Below are 20,363 nucleotides of genomic sequence, written 5' to 3' on the forward strand. Positions count from 1 at the left end.
CAGCTGCTATTTTGCATATTAAAATTAAGACTATATATACTACATAATATTTTAGTTGTTTGCCAGAATTACTAGATAAGCTATGTATACACATTCTCTGTACAAAACATTATTATACAACTGTGAACTCGCGTAGGCGCGCAAATTGATAATTGCATCAAAAACTAACAAAAATTTAACATCGCCCACATTTACATGTATCCCTTTCTTTACACATGCGCTAAAAAGAGATAGTTAACCGGTCGAATTGAAAAAATGGCTGTCAGGTTAACAGCATAGATTTAGAATTATTAAACTAGATTGTTTAATTAGGTTAAAAAGTGTGTCCACATGAGAGGTAATTGTTTGGGCTGGTGTCCCTCTCGCACTTGCTGACAATGTCAACATTATTCAGTGACGTCATCACTGTCATAAATTGGGGATACCAGTCAATTTTCAAAGTTACTACTAAATCTACTAACACCCAATTGAAAGTATTTTTTAATTATACAAATCTTTGAATAACTGGCATCAAAATAATTACATTGTAATTATTTTCAAATTTTTTGATATATATCGAAACCCTAGTTTGAATATAACATTAAAATAAAATAAGAAGTTATAAAGTCAGGTAATATTCAGATAAAAATACTACTAATATGGGAACCTCATTAACACTGGCAACACGTGCGAGAGGGACACCAGCCCAAACAATGCCCTCTCATTTGGACCGTTTTTGCTAGTCTGATACGATCGACTTTCTGTTTCAGTAATAAGGTTTAATTTCGTATGGCAAAAAATGTGATTGAGCTGTCCCCTGTAAAGGTCTTTGGTTAACAGCTGCTCCGCGCGTTTGAGTAGACGCTAGTGACGCTATTCGTCAAATTGATTCTGAGCATTATTGCAAAGCGTTTGAGCCGAATTTGAGAGGGCAATCGATTTGAGTCGTGAATGCGAAATAGCGGAATTGTCTTCAACAGTTCTACAACGACGTCAATGAAATAAAATGAGTAAAACAGTTACGCCGCGTACTCAGTGGAGATTGTACGTCTCGTCGCGCTCCGATATTGTAAAATGTAAACAATAACATTGTTTATGTATTGAGTGAAACAAGTAGTTATTGTCGACAAAATGATGGAAACTACAGTTATGTTTGTGAGAGTGTCTGGTTTATTAGTGCTGCTGTTTGTGAATCTGGATCATGTTTTCTGCCACACTTTTGTAAATGAATTGTCTAATAAAGCTGTGACTAAAGTTGAGCATCGTCATGTCCACTGCAACCACCAACACCCGAAGGCTGATGAAGTAAGAATCTGAAACAATTTCTTTTTTTTTATTAAAAAAAATAAAAGTTAGGTTATGTTCGATTTGCAAGTTCGTAGAGTGACCTTTTCGTGTTTTATTAAATTAGTTTAAAATAGACTGAGTAACTGTATGTTTTCTTACAGGCTGTGTGTATTTGTGTAGATAACTCTTTCGTAAGTCAGTCTAGAACTTAGAAAAACATTGAAAAACAAAGTGTTCAAGAAAAGGAAGTTACATTGAACTTTGAATTTCTAAAAAATACATTAGCGAGTGTTAATTTATCAGTTTTATCAGGTAATAGGTGCAGACTGCAGAAAATTTTATGGAACTTACTACAAATCAAATAATATAACTTCCTACCAAATAAAGTAAATGTTATCATGTCTTTCTACAGGATTTTAAGTCCAGTCAAAAGTAGACGTCACCACAACTTTAAAAAAAAACCTATAAATATTTTAAATAAATATGCTATTCATTCTATCTTCTTTCTTTTTTATACATACGTATTAATAATATATATTTAAATAATTACTTATACCAAAATTGGTTTAAATAGGTACCACTGAATCTCAATAAAATATCTAACTTTTATTCTGATGAAAAATTTCGATAAACTCTTATATCAATCAAGAATCAGTTCAATATTTTATCAACAAAACTGAAAGTGAAAGACCAATATGGATGTGACCACTTAGTCACAGAATGAAATCGATTAAACCATATTACCATACACGCAATGCATAGGAATGCGATATGCAAAATCATCGACTCGATGCATTTTTTTAATCGCTCACGCGACTAGTGATGCGTGCGGTTTAACAAATGCCGGTTATCGTGATCGAAAAACCGGTTTTTGTCTTCATTTTATACCTATAAAATCAATGAACTGTAGTCCAGTAAGTCGATTATGGTCTGGTATGGTACGATATGGTAAAAAACTGGTCTTCAAATACAATATGTTACATTACATGATACAATAAAGTCTGCCAAGCCATTACCGTCACTAGAAAAAAAGCAAAAACAAAATTAGGTGTTTGTTTATACTATTAACTTGAGCTCCATCATCCATACTAATATTATAAATGGGAAAGTGTGTGTCTGTTTGTTTGTCCGTTTTTCACGGCAAAACGGAGCGACGAATTGACGTGATTTTTTAAGTGGAGATAGTTGAAGGGACGGAGAACGACATAGTCTACTTTTTGTCTTTTTTAACGCGAGTGAAACTGCGGGCAAAAGCTAGTGCATTATATTTACTGAACACGCGTGGCATATAATGATCTGTAGTGTAGTGTAGTGTATGACTCTATTTAATACTACAAAAAATTGTAAAACATGGAAAAAAATTGAGTAGTTGAATTTTTTTTTGAAATAAGTAGTAAACAATACAAAAGAAACTCTTAACACGTTTAATAGAATCAAAAGAAGCCATTACACATTACAAATAGATCTTAGAAAGTTCGCAACTTGGGAAATACAGTTTTTGTCATTCGCCATTCAGTTGCGCAATGAATGATTGATAATTGCGGCCAAAAGCGAAAACTCTCGTCTTTCGGGGAAAAATCTAATTTGGATAAGGCCTGACCAGAGATATATGACTACTAGCTTTTCCCCGCGGCTTCGCTCGCATTAACCCTTAAATGCATAGTGATGTATATATGCATCATGCATTTTTGACTCTATTGACAGCTTGTCAAAATTCAAATTTGAATAAACATTTGTCAAGGTCATACATTTAAGGGTGAAATTATAAAATTGCGCAATCCACCATACAAACTTCCACCCCCCTATTATAGGGAAGTGGGGGGTTAAAAAGAGACAAAAAGTGACCGATGTCACTCTCCATCCCTTCAACTATCTCCACTTAAAAAATCACGTCAATTCGTCGCTCCGTTTTGCCGTGAAAGACGGACAAACAACAGACACACGCACTTTCCCATTTACAGGATAAATAAATAGATTATGCCCCGTAATGCATCGTCGCCATTAAAATCAATTTCGCATGTTAGTATGTAAGGATATAATGAAGTTTTTGTACGCCATCAGGCAGAGTATAGTGCTACATATATTATATTGTTTACCACCACTGTAATCAGTTTGACATGTACTTACAAATAAAACACTTTGGACTTTGGAAAAAAGTCATCATCATCATCATATCAGCCCTTTATCGCCCATTGCTGAGCATAGGCCTCACTTCTAGCCTAGTACGCCACTTCTCCCGGTCCTGGGCTAATCTCATTCCGCTATTTTTCCGGATGTTGTCGATGTCGACCCAACGAGCCAAGGGATGCCAGGCATTTCTTACATTTGTAAGCGGCCACCATTCCGGCCATCAAAAAAATATTGTGCACTAACAAATAATGAGTACCGCATATTACACAGTGTATATCGTTATCGTCCGAATCCTATTAAAAATATTCTAATTAACGCTTATCAGTAAATACCGAAAAAAGTAAAAAAAACTTTCCATTAAAATGATTGGAACAAGGAACGTGATGCCGGAATTAATTTACTCATTTTCCTGCTTTTATCTCGACGCTAATTAGATTTGTTTGATATTTATTCTCTAGTATTCTAATGTTCATCAAATATATCTTATTTATAACCACTATCTTCAACCTAGCGTTTTCCCGGCCTAGCGCCAGGGTCCGCTTGCTAGCGCCAGGGTCCGCTTCCTAGCGCCAGGGTCCGCTTAACTACTATTTTTCTTTTCTCATGGGAGCCTGGTGTCCGCTTTGACAACTAATCCCAAGATTTGGCGTAGGCACTAGTTTTACGAAAGCGACTGCCATCTGACCTTCCAACCCGGAGGGTAACCAGGCCTTATTGGGATTAGTCCGGTTTCCTCACGATGTTTTCCTTCACCGAAAAGCGACTGGCAAATATCAAATGACATTTCGCACATAAGTTCCGAAAAACTCATTGGTACGAGCCGGGGTTCGAACCCGCGACCTCCGGATCGAAAGTCGCACGCTCTTACCGCTGGGCCACCAGCGCTACTTATTTATAACCACGATACAAAATTTAAATTTTGAATAAACCCCCGACAAAGTAAACAGTTTTTCATCAAACATGGCTAAGAATAAGAACACTCCCGACTAATTCAGCTTTCAAACAAAAAAAACTAAATCTAAATCGGTTCATCCGTTCTGGAGCTTCGGTGCCATAGACAGACACACACAAACAGACAGACACGTCAAACGTCTATCATCCCGTCGTATTTGCGTCGGGGTTTAAAAATTGAACACAATCTGTGTCAGTATTGTGTGCGCGATGGCATAGTTGAGCATTTTGCATTTGAAAAAGCTAGTGATTCTGAGTAGAAATAGCATTTTTTTTCAAAAATATCACATTTCATAAAAGTGGCAAAAAAAAGAAATGCTCAGTTCATCATCATCACGCAAATAAATAATTATATACCTTTACTGGGATTTGAACCTAGGTCCATCAGCTTCACACACAGGTTACTAGGCCAGACAGGTCGCCCGTAGAGAAATTGGCTTCATAATGCTTTCTTTGTGCTTCTAATGGTTTTTTTTGACGTTATTAATGATTAAACTTAGTCTAATGTTGTTACAAAAGATTTCGTGATCTTCGAGCAGTTAAGACGTCAAAATAGTCTGATGTTTATCCATCCATACTTAATATTATAAATGAGAAAGTGTGTGTGTCTGTTTGTTTGTCCGTCTTTCACGGCAAAACGGAGCAACGAATCGACGTGATTTTTTAGATGGAGATAGTTGAAAGGATGGAGAGTGACATAGGTTACTTTTTGTCTCTTTCTAACGCGAGCGAAGCCGCGGGCAAAAGCTAGTTTATTATAGTCGTAAGAATCTGCAGGAGACTTTAGGCGAATGTTTACACTCAAAAATAGTATTAAATTAATGAGTGAATAGAATACATAATATACCTACTACCTACATCACTTAAGCGTACCATTTTAAATTGATGATTTATAAATATATGGATTTAGTTATACTCTCGAGAGAATAACTTAAAAATAAACACTGTTTACAGGATTTTGAAGTAAAGTTTGACAGCTTGAAAAACATGTCTATGGTTCACATGCTGTCCTGGGTTGTCAGGTTGTTAGCAAGGTAATATGTTTTTCCCCTCACTAGCTCGGAAACACGTGTTTTGTCCTTTAATACCAGCGGGTAAAAACGCATTTTATCCACTAGTGGGTAAAGTGTTTTGACCTGAATAAAGTCAAATTAACTGGTTTAAAATTGATAAAAGTAGGCGAATCTAGTAATAAAGATGATTTACCACCTGTGGAACTACTGGAAGCAGCGATAAACGCATTTTTTGCGTTGTAGTTTCCTCGCTACAGTGAGGGGAAAAGTTTTGTGTTACACTCGGGTGCAAATGTATTTTACTTCTCGTGTGTTAAAAAACTCGCAAGTTCAGGATTCTATTCTCGAACCACTCGCTTCGCTCGTGGTTCAACTTTAGAATCCTTTCACTTGCTCTTTTTTTAATTCCACACTCGGCGTTAAAATATAACTTTGCCCCCTTGTATAACAAATACGTAGTATGTTAAAATGAAAAACCTACGTACTTATAAATATTTACAATCAGCTCCTGTGAAAGAATGTCGCTTTGTTTCTTCAAGATTGTTTATTTTTAATAGAAAAACGAGACTGGTATTGGAAACTTACGATTAAAATCTTCCTCGTGAATTTTGTTTTATTTAAATTTTCCTTGTATCTCTAATCGCAATAGAAATTATAGGTACCTATCGTCTATCATTTCATTGAATCGAATTATGAGCTCTGACATAAATGTTCTGAGAAATCCTACACCTTATCAAACAACGTCCCTCGCCTCGTCTGTCTGTGTGTATGTGTGTTCGTGATAAAAAAGTACTGAGCAGATTTTCATCTATGAATAGAGTAGTGATTCTAGGTTTTGTATGAATTGGTTATACTATAACCGAACTGTCCGAAGTCATTTCACCGTTCACAACATACCTACACAAAGAGGTAGTGGGCTGACGTTTAGGTATTATATTATAACAATGGCCTGCCAAAATCACTGGTGTGTTACAGCATAGATTATACATAAGAAGATCATGGGATGGCCTATACATTAAAAAAAAAAACCCGACCGCGACATAGTAGACCGATTTTCAATAACATGGCTAAGAACACTCCCGATTAACTCAGCTTTCAGACAAAAAAAAAAACTAAATCTAAATCGGTTCATCCGTTCGGGAGCTACGATGCCACAGACAGACACACACAGACAGACATACACGTCAAACTTATAACACCCCGTCGTTTTTGCGTCGGGGGTTAATAAAATGCAACCGCCTAAGAACGCGCATACACTAAAGTAAAATCCATAATCCTACGGACCAAATTGACAAGTAAGTGTGAACGAATGTTGCCACAGTTTGGCCAGTGTCGTTCTTATCGATATTAAAATTATTATTACATCGTAGATTTAAGGTGCACCCAGACGGGACAATGAAATTGGCAATTTGATCGGCTAATCAATATACCAACTTTTTCTGTGATTTCGACAGATCAAAAGGTCTGTAGACCGCTGATTAGAGATATTTTTTTTATTTCTAAGCAGCAATAATATTATTCTAAAATTATATAGATATTTATAATATACTTGCCATAGCGTGACAGATAATTTAGTATCGTCGGACATGGTATTTTATTTTTTACAGGCTCGGAAACCTTTTTATGTTTTAAAACTAAGTAGTGGGTAAAAATGCATGGTATCCTATCCATCCACTACCTCGAAGATACATAGAGCAAACCAAAATGTGTACCTCTTATTTGAAACTCATATACTTATTCTTGATTTAAACTTGTCTGTTGTATGTACTTTACAACTTGTCGATATATTGTTATGGACATATACCCTTCCCTATTTTAATTTTGCTGTTCCTGGTATCATTTTACCTGTCAGTCATTTGTCAATTTGGTCCGTGGGATTATGAATTTTACTTTACACCACACATAGATGGCGCCACAAAAAATGCCTTGTTGCCTTCGATTATCTGTAGATTGGCGTTAAGTGTCACTTTCGAGCCATAAATCTATGTAAAAAGTGACACTTAACGCCATCTACAAGTATAATGGAAAGCTACAAGACATTTTTGTAGCGCCATCTATGTGTGGTGTAGTGTATGCGCGTTCTTAGGCGGTCGCATTTTAATGTATGGGATGGTATGATCTTCTTATATCGCCAGTATCCTTGGTACAATGCCTTAAGGGCCTATTTTAGACATTAGCTAGCTTTTAAGTTTAGTCTTAGTTTCTTATATAATTATGTAAAATAAAAATAATAAATAAATAAATCGTTTATTCTCAAAAAACCCTTTTTTAATTACATTAAATCTTCTGCCAAACTGCAGGACAGTTTGTTGGCAGAGGGGACTCCCTTACATAATCTAAGTGGGTAGAACTATCTAAGTAAGTTTACGCTAGGTACAGTTTTGATGTATTGCTTACAGAAAGTTTTAACTTCAAATTATCTATGAAAATAACTATCTAAGTGGATAAATTCTAGGTTACAGTCAATGATTCTATCCAAAATTATACTGATCTAGAATCAGTGGCGGTGGTGTGCGAAGTACCTGCGGCCCGCGGGCCCGCAAAACGATCTAATTGGCCCTCCACCGTTCCTTCAAAATAGTGTGTCGTATGAAAACTGTTTTTTCTATCGACTTCTCGAATAAAAGTCAGTGTTCTTGGACTTGGATAATTTAAGATTCGTATTCATAAACCTTATTTTTACTACATAATACAGTATAGTGTGTTATTATACTAGACCGGTCGAGCCTAAACTCTAGCATAATAATGTGTAAACGTTGCCTTCTTAGGATGGTTACATAACACATTCTCATATGTATTCTGGAACGCACTAAGTGAAAATTAAGGTCATTGGCTCTTCGCATGCGAAAGTGTTAGGCCATTAGTGTTAGGTACTTGACAGCTAGCGTCAATATTCTCTAGGGGACCTTTATACAAGAGTGCAAAGTTGTATTTTCACGCCGAGTGTGGAATTTAAAAACGAGCAAGCTAATGGATTCTATAGTTGAACCACGAGCGAAGCGAGTGGTTCGAAAATAGAATCCCGAGCTTGCGAGATTTTCAACACACGAGAAGTAAAATACATTTGCACTCGTGTGTAACACAAAACTTTTCCCCTCACTATAGCGAGGAAAGTACAACGCAAAAAACGCTTTTATCACTGCTTCCAGTAGTTTCACAGGTGGTAAAACATCTTCATCACTAGATTAACCCACTTTTATCAATTTTAAAGCAGAAAATTTGCTTCTATTCAAGGTCAAATTACTTTACCCACTAGTGGATAAAATGCGTTTTTACCCGCTGGTATTAAAGGACAAAACACGTGTTTCAGAGCTAGTGAGGGGAAAACAATATTATCTTGTCGATGGGCTCACTGATTATATTATAGTACCTATTGCTTTTTAGTTTCAACTGGCAGGCTTACCGTCCGGTGATTTGATAGTCTGTGGCCTGCTTAATTTTATGCATTTTATTAAGAGGGCTTTCGTGTTAAAAATAGTGAAATCGCAACCGAGCGCTCGATCATACCGTGTGTGGTATCAAATTAAAGGGCTTTGCGAGTAGTTTATAAATATATATCACATTATAGGACTTTTTCTACTTGGTCTAACAAAATATGAGAAAATGTCCAAAAGTGGTAATAATTGTACCGGTGAAGGCTCGTTTTCAAAAAATTGGCAAAAATCAATAATAGCAATTTATAATCACTAAGGCATAAAAGCAATTTAAGTAAACGTTGCAGATTAATTTAGTACAAAACTTACTTCGATGTGATGTAGATTTTCAAAGAAATTGTCACTTAATTTTAGGTAATTTCTGAAAAAATTGAATTCGCCTTAGGCTAGTTTACTCTTTTTCAAAAACTTAAAATAAAAATCTAGTCTGAAATGATTGTGGTACAGGATATACGAATTATAAATTTACCCGTTTTAATATTCAAAATTGTCCAAATTTTACAAATAAGATCGACTGATTCAGCTCTATACGTGCGTTTTTCTAAACGTGCATTAGAGAAAAATTCATAATTAATTTAGAGAGTTAGTTTTCAAAAATCCAGTCTTATAAAAATCAAGATAATAATATGCTCTAACTGGAACTTGAATTAAATAAATCTATTGGATAACGGAAAGTGTAGTATTTCACCGACTAAAACTATCAATTTTACATTATTTTGACGTTTTTTTTGAAAGCAGCCTTAAGACTTGGCTCTAAGGACTTGGATCCAGGCCATAATTCTTAAAAAAAAATATGCATTTATTTTAAATGATAAACGAAAAGAGGTAAGTGGATAACTTTGACCGCTATGTTCGTGTCTAAGACACTCTTATAAACGGGTGAACTGATTTGGATGTGTTTTTTTTTAATAAGATTTTCTAAAAATAGCTTGATTTTCCACCGTCGTAGCATAAAAATAACTACTAGTATTGGCCTCAGGTAAGTTTCATATACATGTCACCAACAGCTATCTAGGTCATTGCATGATGGTTCAATAAATATGTTGTAAAACTATAACATACCTCTGACATACTTTAGTACATTACGATACAAGTGCGGAAAAAAGGAAGTTTGAAACGAGTGGCGATACATTTTAAATAGACACGACTTACGAATTTCCTCTTCCCAGGTGTATCGTACGACGTTTTTCAGTACAGATGAGATGGCCCTCTGAAGTTTCAATTTCAACCCGACAAGAAATGATCCACTTTGGGCACTAGTGCGGGCAAAGAGCACCATCTGTATTGAAAATATTAATTATCTTATGACGGATTGACCAAGCACAATGGTGAAGCGCTGGTGGCCTAGCGGTAAGAGCGTGCGACTTTCGGGTTCGTACCAATGAGTTTTTCTGAACTTATGTGCGAAATGTCATTTGATATTTGCCAGTCTCTTTTCGGTGAAGGAAAACATCGTGAGGAAACCTGACTAATTCCAAAGGTCTAGTTTACTCTTCGGGTTGGGAGGTCAGATGGCAGTCGGTAAAAACTAGTGCCTATTCTAAATCCTGGGATTAGTTGTCGAAGCGGATCCCAGGCTCCCATAAGCCGTGGTAAATGCCGGGATAACGCACGGAGGATCTTATCTTATCTTAAATCTGCGGGGGCCCTTACGGATACACTTCGACCCATCGGGATCTTTTGTGCAATTACCCCCTACGATCCTAAGATCCTTCAGCTATTCAGGAGCTTCTCGACCATCTCCACGTATCGGATGATGAGGCTCATGGGTAGCTCTCTGAAGTCCTTCGGTGCCAGGTAGCCTGTTCCAAAGTTCTTCATTCTTTGTCTGGCGAGGGCGTGACATTCACACATTAAATGTTTGACGGTCTCTTCCTCTTCGCCACAATCGCCACACATGCGACAATCAGTGTTGTCGTCGTGTCCCATCTTGGCCAAAATTCCTTTGACCCCGTAATGGCCTGTGAACACCCCCGTTATAACGCACGGAGGATGATGATGACAGATTGATCAAGAACAATCAGAGATGGACTTTGAAAGTTCCTATTTATTATGTCCCTATAGGTACGTATATTACAGATCGAATCACGAATGGAATAAAATAAATAAATAAATAAATAAATATTGGGGATTGGGGACACCTTACACAGATCATGATCAACCTAGCCCCAAACTAAGCAAAGCTTGTACTATGGGTGCTAAGCGACGATATACATACTGAAATAGATAAATACATACTTATATACATAGAAAACATCCATGACTCAGGAACAAATATCAGTGCTGAGCCAGACCGGTCGTCAGAACAAAACTTTGAATCTATGAGTGACACCTGTCGTGTCGTAACTGTCAAGAGCTACCATTTCGAGCACTCGGTCGTGTATACAATTGCACAAGTGAACGATCCATATTTGAATTTTCTCGCACAACTTTTATGCAATTCTTTTCACAAATATTCACAAGTTGCACGTAACTAGGGTACGCAAAAACCGGTAAAAACCGAAACCAAACTTGAACAGCGCTTAACCTTCAACTGTCAATGTTATGGAAAATCTGGAGCAAATATATTTTAGTAACCTTGTCATAGTAAGCTGTTCAAGCGTAGTGCCATCTTGGATATAACTTAAGAGGCAATAGGAGCTTCCTTACTGCGCTGGCTCAGCGACCTGAAGTGCTGAAGCTAATATTCAAAAATCGAAGCTCCTCTCTTGCTTTAGGAATTTTAGTTAAATATACAATATGCCTGTAGCAATGACGAGAATTAACCTTTCCTACAAAAGAGTAGATATTTTTTTGAACCATACCCCATAAGTGCGTTTTCACACTATCCGATTCGATATCGGATGTAGGAAGGATGTCAAAGGATGTGACAACGCACTAACAGTCGAGTATGTTTGTATAGATAGAGAAAAAATCCTGTTTCCCCTTAACAGTTGAAACGTCTTTTCATAGTATTATTGAAACTTCTAGACGAGATAAATTTGATCTCTGATTACTCTTAGTTGCAATAGGTTTTAAGGTCAAAATATATTGGTCTGCTCTGGACAAGTGTCCTATATATAATCGATATTGAGTATTTTACAAAGAGAACGCGGCTAATGTATGCAATACATAATTTAAACATTGTCGCCAAACGATTCTCTCTGGTTTATTATTTTTTAATTTATGGTTGTCTGTAAAATATGTTAAAATGTAACAAGTCGTTAAGCGAAATGGAAATTACTTCGTGTTTTTCTTTTATTATACAAATTAGAGCCCGTCCAAGCTAAGTAATCAGTGGATTTATTTTTAAAATCTCTGCCAAATAATTCCCATAGATTATTTGAATTTCACGCCATTTTTTAGTGCCAAGATTTAATTGCGTCTGTGGCGTCTATAGTAAATATCATATAGAATAATCCAATACTTAGAATCCTTGTGGTTTAAGACTTTCTACGTTACTATTACTAAGGATCTGAGACAAGCTTAAGCCCAGGTATTCTAGGTAATCTATCTCAGTTTCCAGTTGTAAGAGGATAAAAGCTGGATTCTAGGAGATTAAACTCTCGCTGCGATACGATCAAATAGATAGTTTAGTTTAACTTTAAAACAAGTATTGTTCCAGGAAAGTATTATTATTTACATTTATAGACGGTCACTGGCACTGAAGCTTTAGTAGTTTCATGTGTTCTGCCTACCCCTTTATGGGATACAGGCGTGATTGTATGTATGTATGTTATAGACGGTGAAGCTAATTTTGTCACTGAAAAAAGGCGGCAAATTTGAAAAATGTAGTGACGAAGGTTTATAGGCAAATTGAAAATTTGTTTTTCGCACCTTTTTTTATTGCCAGGATTTAGTTGAACGTCTATTTAATAAATATTGTCATAGACAGCTTAATCTATATCATTTTTTTATTGCGGCACAAAGCAAAAACTAGAAAACTTTTTTTGACACAAAAACCGGTTATTAATTAGGGGCACAACACTATTTTGATTTTTTTATGGTCCGACTTCGAGCCAATTCTGCCACACTACCAACATAAGAATGCGTAAAAAAAATCGCGTGTTTAAGTAGACGAAATTAAAGTATACAATGGCGCATCCAGTTTGTCAGTCATAATAAGGAGGAAAAGGTAAAAAAATGTTAAAGATAAATTACAGTCTGCTAAGCCTTTTCCGGGACTAGAAAAAATCGGCAAATTAAAAAAATGTTTATAATGTCATAGAAAATTTGTATTTCGCGCCTTTTTTAGTAACAAACTTTTTGATCAGCTATAAACTTTTGCGTTCTAATAATAACGTGGTTGCATGTATGTCTTGAAATCTTGTTATTTGTTTTTAGAACGTTCAACGTTCTCAAAATATCATTCTAACTGCTAAAATATCATTGTACTTGACTTGAATGAATTGAAGAACGGAGTACAATACAACAATTCAATATAGCTCCGAAATTCAGTCATTGTTTTGCGCATGGATCTTATTACTGTCTCTGAAAGAATTTTGCCTTCAATTTCCTTGTTAAAATCAGCACAAGCAGTGACAATAACTAAGTGAGCGACAGCGAACTGTTTGAAATGATTTACTTAATATACTCCCATGTCTTACCGACATAGTACTGATGTGTCGCGACTATTTAATTAAATGTTTAGTTTTTTTCAGCTATGGTAATTCATTTATTCATAAACAACATATAAAATAATCAGTGATCGGAACTATGGGAGCAAAACTTTAACAAAACTTGCTAAGTGGACATTTTAGAGTACCTACTCACAGCCATGAAAATATTAATATCCTTGTAGTAATGTATTAGTAATCTTGGATTCAGGTATAGAATCAAATTTAACACTCATCTAAAATAATAATCTTGGTCTTATTTTAAATTTATGTCAGCTCTAAGGTTTTATTAAAGTTTTGCTCCCATAGTTCCGATCACTGAAAATAATACAATAAACACTTACATTACAACTTACAATAAAACTTATAAATAAATAAAATATTTGGCCCAGGTCTTGCTCGTTGGGTAAGGTGCCCAGAAGGCTGGCCGCGTTGCCCCGCTGAATAGCAATGCTGATCCGCTGAGCAAGGTATTGGCCAGCCCTCTGGTCACCAGAAGCGTCTATAAGGCGCTTAGATAGCTCCTTGTAGAGGCAACGTGCCCCCACGGCCCCAGCTTGTTAAATTGAATGTTTAGGTATTTATTAAGTTAGTATTCAAGTTTCATTCTCCAGAAATATTCATCAGAATATTAACAGAGGCGATCTGGCGATGCTCATATTTATAGCCTGGTCCCGTAGCCGAATGGCATTTCTCCGACGCGGAACGAAAACGAAACGCCGCGAAAGGTAGTCTCGCTCCGTCGCGCCAATACGCAAGAGCGATAGAGATAGATATCTACGAGGGTTTCGTTTCGTGAGCGTTTGTGCCATTCGGCTTCGTACCCTGACCAGAAGTACATATATGTACATATATAAATAAATAAATAAATATCGGGGACACCGTACACGGATCAACTTAGCCCCAAACTAAGCAAAGCTTGTACTATGGGTGCTAAGCGACGATATACATACTTAAATAGATAAATACATACTTATATACATAGAAAACATCCATCTACACTAATGTGCTCATCACACAAATAAATGCCCTTACCGGGATTCGAACCCGCGACCGCGGCATAGCAGGCAGGGTCACTACGCGCTAAGTCAGACCGGTCGTCAATTTATTAAGTTATTATTCAAGTTTCATTCTCCAGAAATAAACTACAATCAGAATATTAACAGTGGCGATGCTCATAAAGCCTTGATCACATTATACAGGATGATTCATGAGTCGTGAGCAGGAGTGAACAGGGTACTGGGGAGGGTCACGCTGAGCAACTTTCATAATGGGACAACACTGAATTGTGATTATTTTTCTTAACTATGACTTAATTGATAAGTACTTAATTGATAGCTAATTATCAATTACGTTCTAATTATGACTTAATTGATGATTAACTATCAATTAAGTCATAGTTATGAAAAAAAAATATCACAATTTAGTGTTGCCCCATTATGAAAGTTGCTCAGTGTGACCCTCCCCAGTACCCTGTTCACTCCTGCTCACGACTCATGAATCATCCTGTATATGACTACTTAGTCAAGAGGCCGCTGTTATTCTGATGTATGTGGTGACAGTTCAGGTTCAGTCACACCTCGGACACTGGCGATCAAATATATGAAAGAGTCGCGATCCTAGCACACATTCTAAGCTCTTGTAGGTGAACGCGTACCATGCTTGTATGAGTGACATATGACAGGTCGACTGTTCGCGTTTTTGACAAGCGGTAACTGTGAGGTATCCGAGAGGGGGTGGGCGGCACTTTCAGCGGGGAGCGGGAGTGGCCATACTCTACGATAGTACACTTTATTATACTGTGGTTCAGTATAGTATGAAGAAAATAGTTGTAATGAAATTCCGCAAGATGGCGCGTAGTCATATATTTGTGGTCAGGCTTTACTTGAAAGTTTTCTCTACCCCAGTCACTAAGTTTTCCTTTCAACTGCATTCGAAGTCCATGGGAGTAATAACCTTTGGGTTTCGCTTTTCGCTCGAACAGGACTGGTTCCAAGTGCAAGGTAATAAATAACTTGGTATACACTGTGTGATATGAAGAACTCGAAAGATTTTAAAATACGCATTCCTGAGGTCATAACCTAACCACAAATTAAAAATTTTGAAAAAACCCCCGACCGCGATATAGTGAACCGATTTTCATGAAACATGGCTTAGAACACTCCCGATTAACACAGCTTCAAAAAAAACTAAATCTAAATCGGTTCATCCGTTCGGGAGCTGCGATGCCACAGACAGACACACACACACAGACAGACAGACAGACACGTCAAACTTATAACACCCCGTCGTTTTTGCGTCGGGGGTTAAAAAGAAGGAAAAACGACATATTATGAGCAGACACCATCCACAAGAGTGTGACTTTTAATCAGGAGGTTCGAGTTCGAATCCCGGCTCGTATATATACCAATGAGTTTTTCGGAACTTCTGTGCGAAATGTCATTTGCTATTTGCCAGACGCTTTTGAGCATTTCTTTTTTTTTCCATTTTTTAATTTTGATTTTTTTAGGGAATTTTAGGTCAATTGTACTCAGAATCACGAGTACTTTCAATCTCACTGGGAGACAAAAAGTGTCAATTTCCATACATTTTTGTTACTTTCCCCTTTTGTTACCCCACACAACATGTATGTAAAATGGTAACAAAATAAGAAGAAATCGTATGGGACATTTTTTTAACTACTAGGATTGAAGAAGATGGTGATTCTGAGTAGAAATACCATAATTTTGTTTCAAAAATATCAGATTTCATAAAAGTGGCGAAAAAAAAAGAAATGCTCTTTTCGGGTTGGAATTTCGGGATTAGTTGTCAAAGCGGACCCCAGGGATAACGCAAGGAGGATGATGGATTGATGATACACGGTGTAATTAATGTGATAAACAGGAATTTTAATCACGTATTTCTGAGGTCAAAAAAAGGAAAACATGACAAGATAGGCTGTTAATTTCGTTCCCAAAAAAACAAATTTAATCAAATTGCATTAAAACATTGTTAATTTTGTAACGTTATCCAATGAATTAATATTTAATATAGAAACGAGTTAATGAGTTAAATCTGGTTAAAATGATGCAATGGCCATTTTGCATAATATATTATTAAAACCGGATTATAAACGAAATGGACACGACACAGCATTGACTTTTGACTTTTCAAATTCAAATTCAAATTCAAAATATCTTTATTCATGTAGGCCTAGTTACAAGCTCTTATGAATAGTTCATTACATATATATTATGATCTTAATCTAACCTAATTATCAGATTATCAGAGCAATTTATTGTAATATTGAGTCTATTAATAATATTGAGTCTATAATATACAATTTCATATAAAAATAATCGTTAAACAAAAAATATATAATTAGGTATATGTATATATAAAAATACATGTCTAGAATATTTCTAGGAAAAATCCAATGTCCAAAAAAATACAATATTAATTTCATCAACAATAATAATAATAAAAAACGTAAAAATAAGAAACCATTTCGAATAACAATTAATCCCACGTTGTTTTATCATTCATGTAGTCTTGTGTTGTATAATAAGCTTTGGAAATGAGTACACGCTTTACATGATTCTTAAATTTATTAATTGACAAGTCAGTAATATGATTCGGAAGTTTATTATAAAATCGAACACAATTACCCATGAATGATTTTTTAATTTTACAGAGCCGTGTGAAGGGCACCGCGAGTTTATGTTTATTTCTAGTATTTATATTATGTACATCACAGTTTTTCTTAAAATTACAAATGTTTTTATGTACTATCAGCTGCAAAAGTGGATGGCGAATTTATCAATGAATTCATTCATAATTTCTCCATGCACTTTTGCAGCTGATAGTACATACATAATATTCTCATAAATATATTGACAATGCACTGTCATTATATTAATGTCCTTAAATTTATCTCTAAGTGAGTCTCTATGGTTCATTTTATATATTGCTCGAATAGCCCTCTTCTGCAGAATAAATATGGTATTTATCTCTGAAGCACTGCCCCAAAGTAAAATACCATATGACATAATGCTGTGAAAGTAACTAAAATAAACTAATCGAGCTGTTTTCACGTCTGTTAACTGACGGATCTTGCTCACTGCAAAAGCTGCAGAACTAAGTCTATTCGAGAGGTTAACAATATGGGGACCCCACTGAAGTTTAGAATCTAAAGTTATACCAAGAAAAACTGTACTATCTACCAGTTCCAATTCCTCATCCTTCACAACGACACTTGTTTGCTCATTCCTTACGTTACTATTAGTGACAAACTTAATACATTTAGTCTTTTTTTTCATTTAATAATAAATTATTAGCATTGAACCAGTTCACTACTTTAGAGATAGCATTGTTTACATCACTGTGAGCTTGTTGCTGTCGTTTGAGTTTGAAAATAAGTGAGGTGTCGTCTGCAAACAATACTATATCATGGTGGGTCTTTACAAGGAATGGCAAGTCATTTATGTAGATAAGGAACAGGAAAGGCCCCAATATTGATCCCTGTGGTACACCCATAGAGACCAATGACCCAGTTGATCTCTGTTCTCTTTTAATTAAATATACATTTCAAATAATCTCTTTTAATTTATTAGCCTTTATCGATTCCAGTTTAAATACTTAACCACAAAATTAAAATTTCGAAAAAAACCTCCGACATAGTGGACCGATTTTCATGAAACATGGCTAAGAACACTCCCGACTAACTCAGCTTTCAAACAAAAAAAAACCGGCCAAGAGCGTGTCGAGCCACGCTCAGTGTAGGGTTCCGTAGTTTTCCGTATTTTTCTCAAAAACTACTAAACCTATCAAGTTCAAAACAATTTTCCTAGAAAGTCTTTATAAAGTTCTACTTTTGTGATTTTTTTCATAATTTTTAAACATATGGTTCAAAAGTTAGAGGGGGGGGACGCACTTTTTTTCCATTTAGGAGCGATTATTTCCGAAAATATAAATATTATCAAAATAGTATTTTATGCAACTGGTGGTTAAAAGAGGTCAAAAAAGGTGAGTGGCGTGGGTAACAATTTGAGGCGAAGCCGAAAATTGTTAATAAAGACGCCACGAGCATTTTTTGACTCAGTTAAACACCGTTGCATACAATACTTTTTCTACGACCAAGCACTTATTTTGAAAGAAAATTATAAATCAACAAATACCTACTTTCAGTCATCTTAGTTATCTAGTGGACCGCCTACCATTTTGAATATGCAGTTTGAGTGCAAACATGAAAATAAAACTGTCTATGGTATGGTTCTTTGAAGCCTGGCCACTAAGACGAATCGAGCCGAGTTGAATCGAGTTCTCATACATTTGAATGCGATTCGACGCGTCGCCAATGAACGCAGCAGAAAACGAAGGAGTCTCGACTCTGCGAATTGGTTTGTTAAGTTGGTAGCAATGTATTTACTGAACTGTAACAGCTATATCGTGCTACTTCTACTAAATGTTTTCAGGGTATAGACTAGATAGACTTGTCCTGACATCTTTTATGTAGGGTTTTTAAGTTCTATGCACGACCTTGTAACTCACGAATAACAGTACGGGAGTAGAAAAAATGATCTTAGTAAACCCTTATTCATTTTTAAATACCTATCCAACAATGGCAACAATATATCACCCGTTGGGGTTGGAATGAAAAAAAAATCAGCCCCCACTTTACATGTAGGCGGGTACCCTAATAAAACCTTTTTTTTTACTTTTTATTCTTGCACTTTGTTGGCGTGATTAATATACATATTGGTACCAAATTTCAGCTTTCTAGTGCTAACGGTTACTGAGATTATCCGCGGACGGACGGACGGACGGACGGACGGACGGACGGACGGACGGACAGACAGACATGGCGAAACTATAAGGGTTCCTAGTTGACTACGGAACTCTAAAAAACGAAATCTTAATCTGTTCAGCCGTTTGGGAGCTATATTCGATGCCACAGACAGACACGCACACAGACAGACAGACAGACAGACACGTCAAACTTATAGCACCCCGTCGTTTTTATTTCGATTTATTAAAAATGCAGTCAGTGAATTAAACTAATGTGATTGAAAAAATCCTAATATTTACTACTTTGGTTTCTTTTTTTTTTTTCATACAACAGGATAAATTTATTACTACTTTGGTTGTAGCTACAGCTAGTGGGATTTTTTTCTTCAGTTGTTAATTGTTAGCATCAGTTGTTGGTAACACCAAGCACAGCCATTGGTAACAATCTGGGGCTTGGGCCATTTTTTTCAAAGTTGTCCACCCCGTTTTTGGCTTGTCCCATACTTTTGATATAATATTTAGCGTATTTAAAGAGTCTAAACTAATGAAGACTATTTTTTATTCGAACCCAAATTTAGTTGACAGTAATTTACAATATTCATTTAAATTTTTATTACAATTATGTATTTGTTAAAAATTATAATGTGATAAAAAATGGGCAATTTTTTGCTGTCCCACGTCAAATATCGTTTTTTTTATGGATTTTATTCTATAAATAATTGTACTAAATATTGATGACGGCATAATTTGAAAAGATTGAGTTATACGCTATTATGTTATAAAATATTTCATGTTAATAAATAAACGTACTATTTAAAATTAAGTATAATTTGCCGAGACGGAATCTGGTAATTGTGGAATTTTCCATTCCGAAACCGCAGAATGACTGTTAAAATTAAAAGAAAGTTCCTAACATTTGGTAGCATTTTATTCAGCTTGGCAAAATTAATTTAAAACTACTCAATACCGCCATCTTGCATTTGCCAGTTGCCGCCAAACACGCATCAAAGTAGCTCGTACTCAGGGGTAACTTTTTCTCATTCCACCTTCCGAAACCAAATTTGCGGGTAAATACGTAATATGCAACCTTTTAACATCGATTCCTAAAACAAAGCACTAATACTGAAACCAAATAAGCCAATTAAAAGCAAGATTTGTGATTATTTAAGAAATAATTAAGTAAAATATCGCCGGAGGTAGCGTTCCGT

General features: G+C 35.9%; 1 protein-coding gene across 2 annotated transcripts in view; it reads left to right on the forward strand.

Moving 5' to 3' along the window:
- Positions 1-1,021: 1,021 nt before the first annotated feature.
- Positions 1,022-20,363, forward strand: part of LOC125239196 (leishmanolysin-like peptidase) — a 222,311-nt gene continuing 202,969 nt past the window's right edge. For both annotated transcript variants that reach the window (XM_048146716.1, XM_048146715.1), the window contains exon 1: positions 1,022-1,284. In XM_048146716.1, coding sequence (XP_048002673.1) covers positions 1,111-1,284 — 174 coding nt within the window. In that variant the 5' untranslated portion in view covers positions 1,022-1,110. The remainder of the gene's footprint in view (positions 1,285-20,363) is intronic.

This window comes from Leguminivora glycinivorella, chromosome 25 (assembly GCF_023078275.1).
Source record: "Leguminivora glycinivorella isolate SPB_JAAS2020 chromosome 25, LegGlyc_1.1, whole genome shotgun sequence".
Classification (NCBI taxonomy): Eukaryota; Metazoa; Arthropoda; class Insecta; order Lepidoptera; family Tortricidae; genus Leguminivora; species Leguminivora glycinivorella.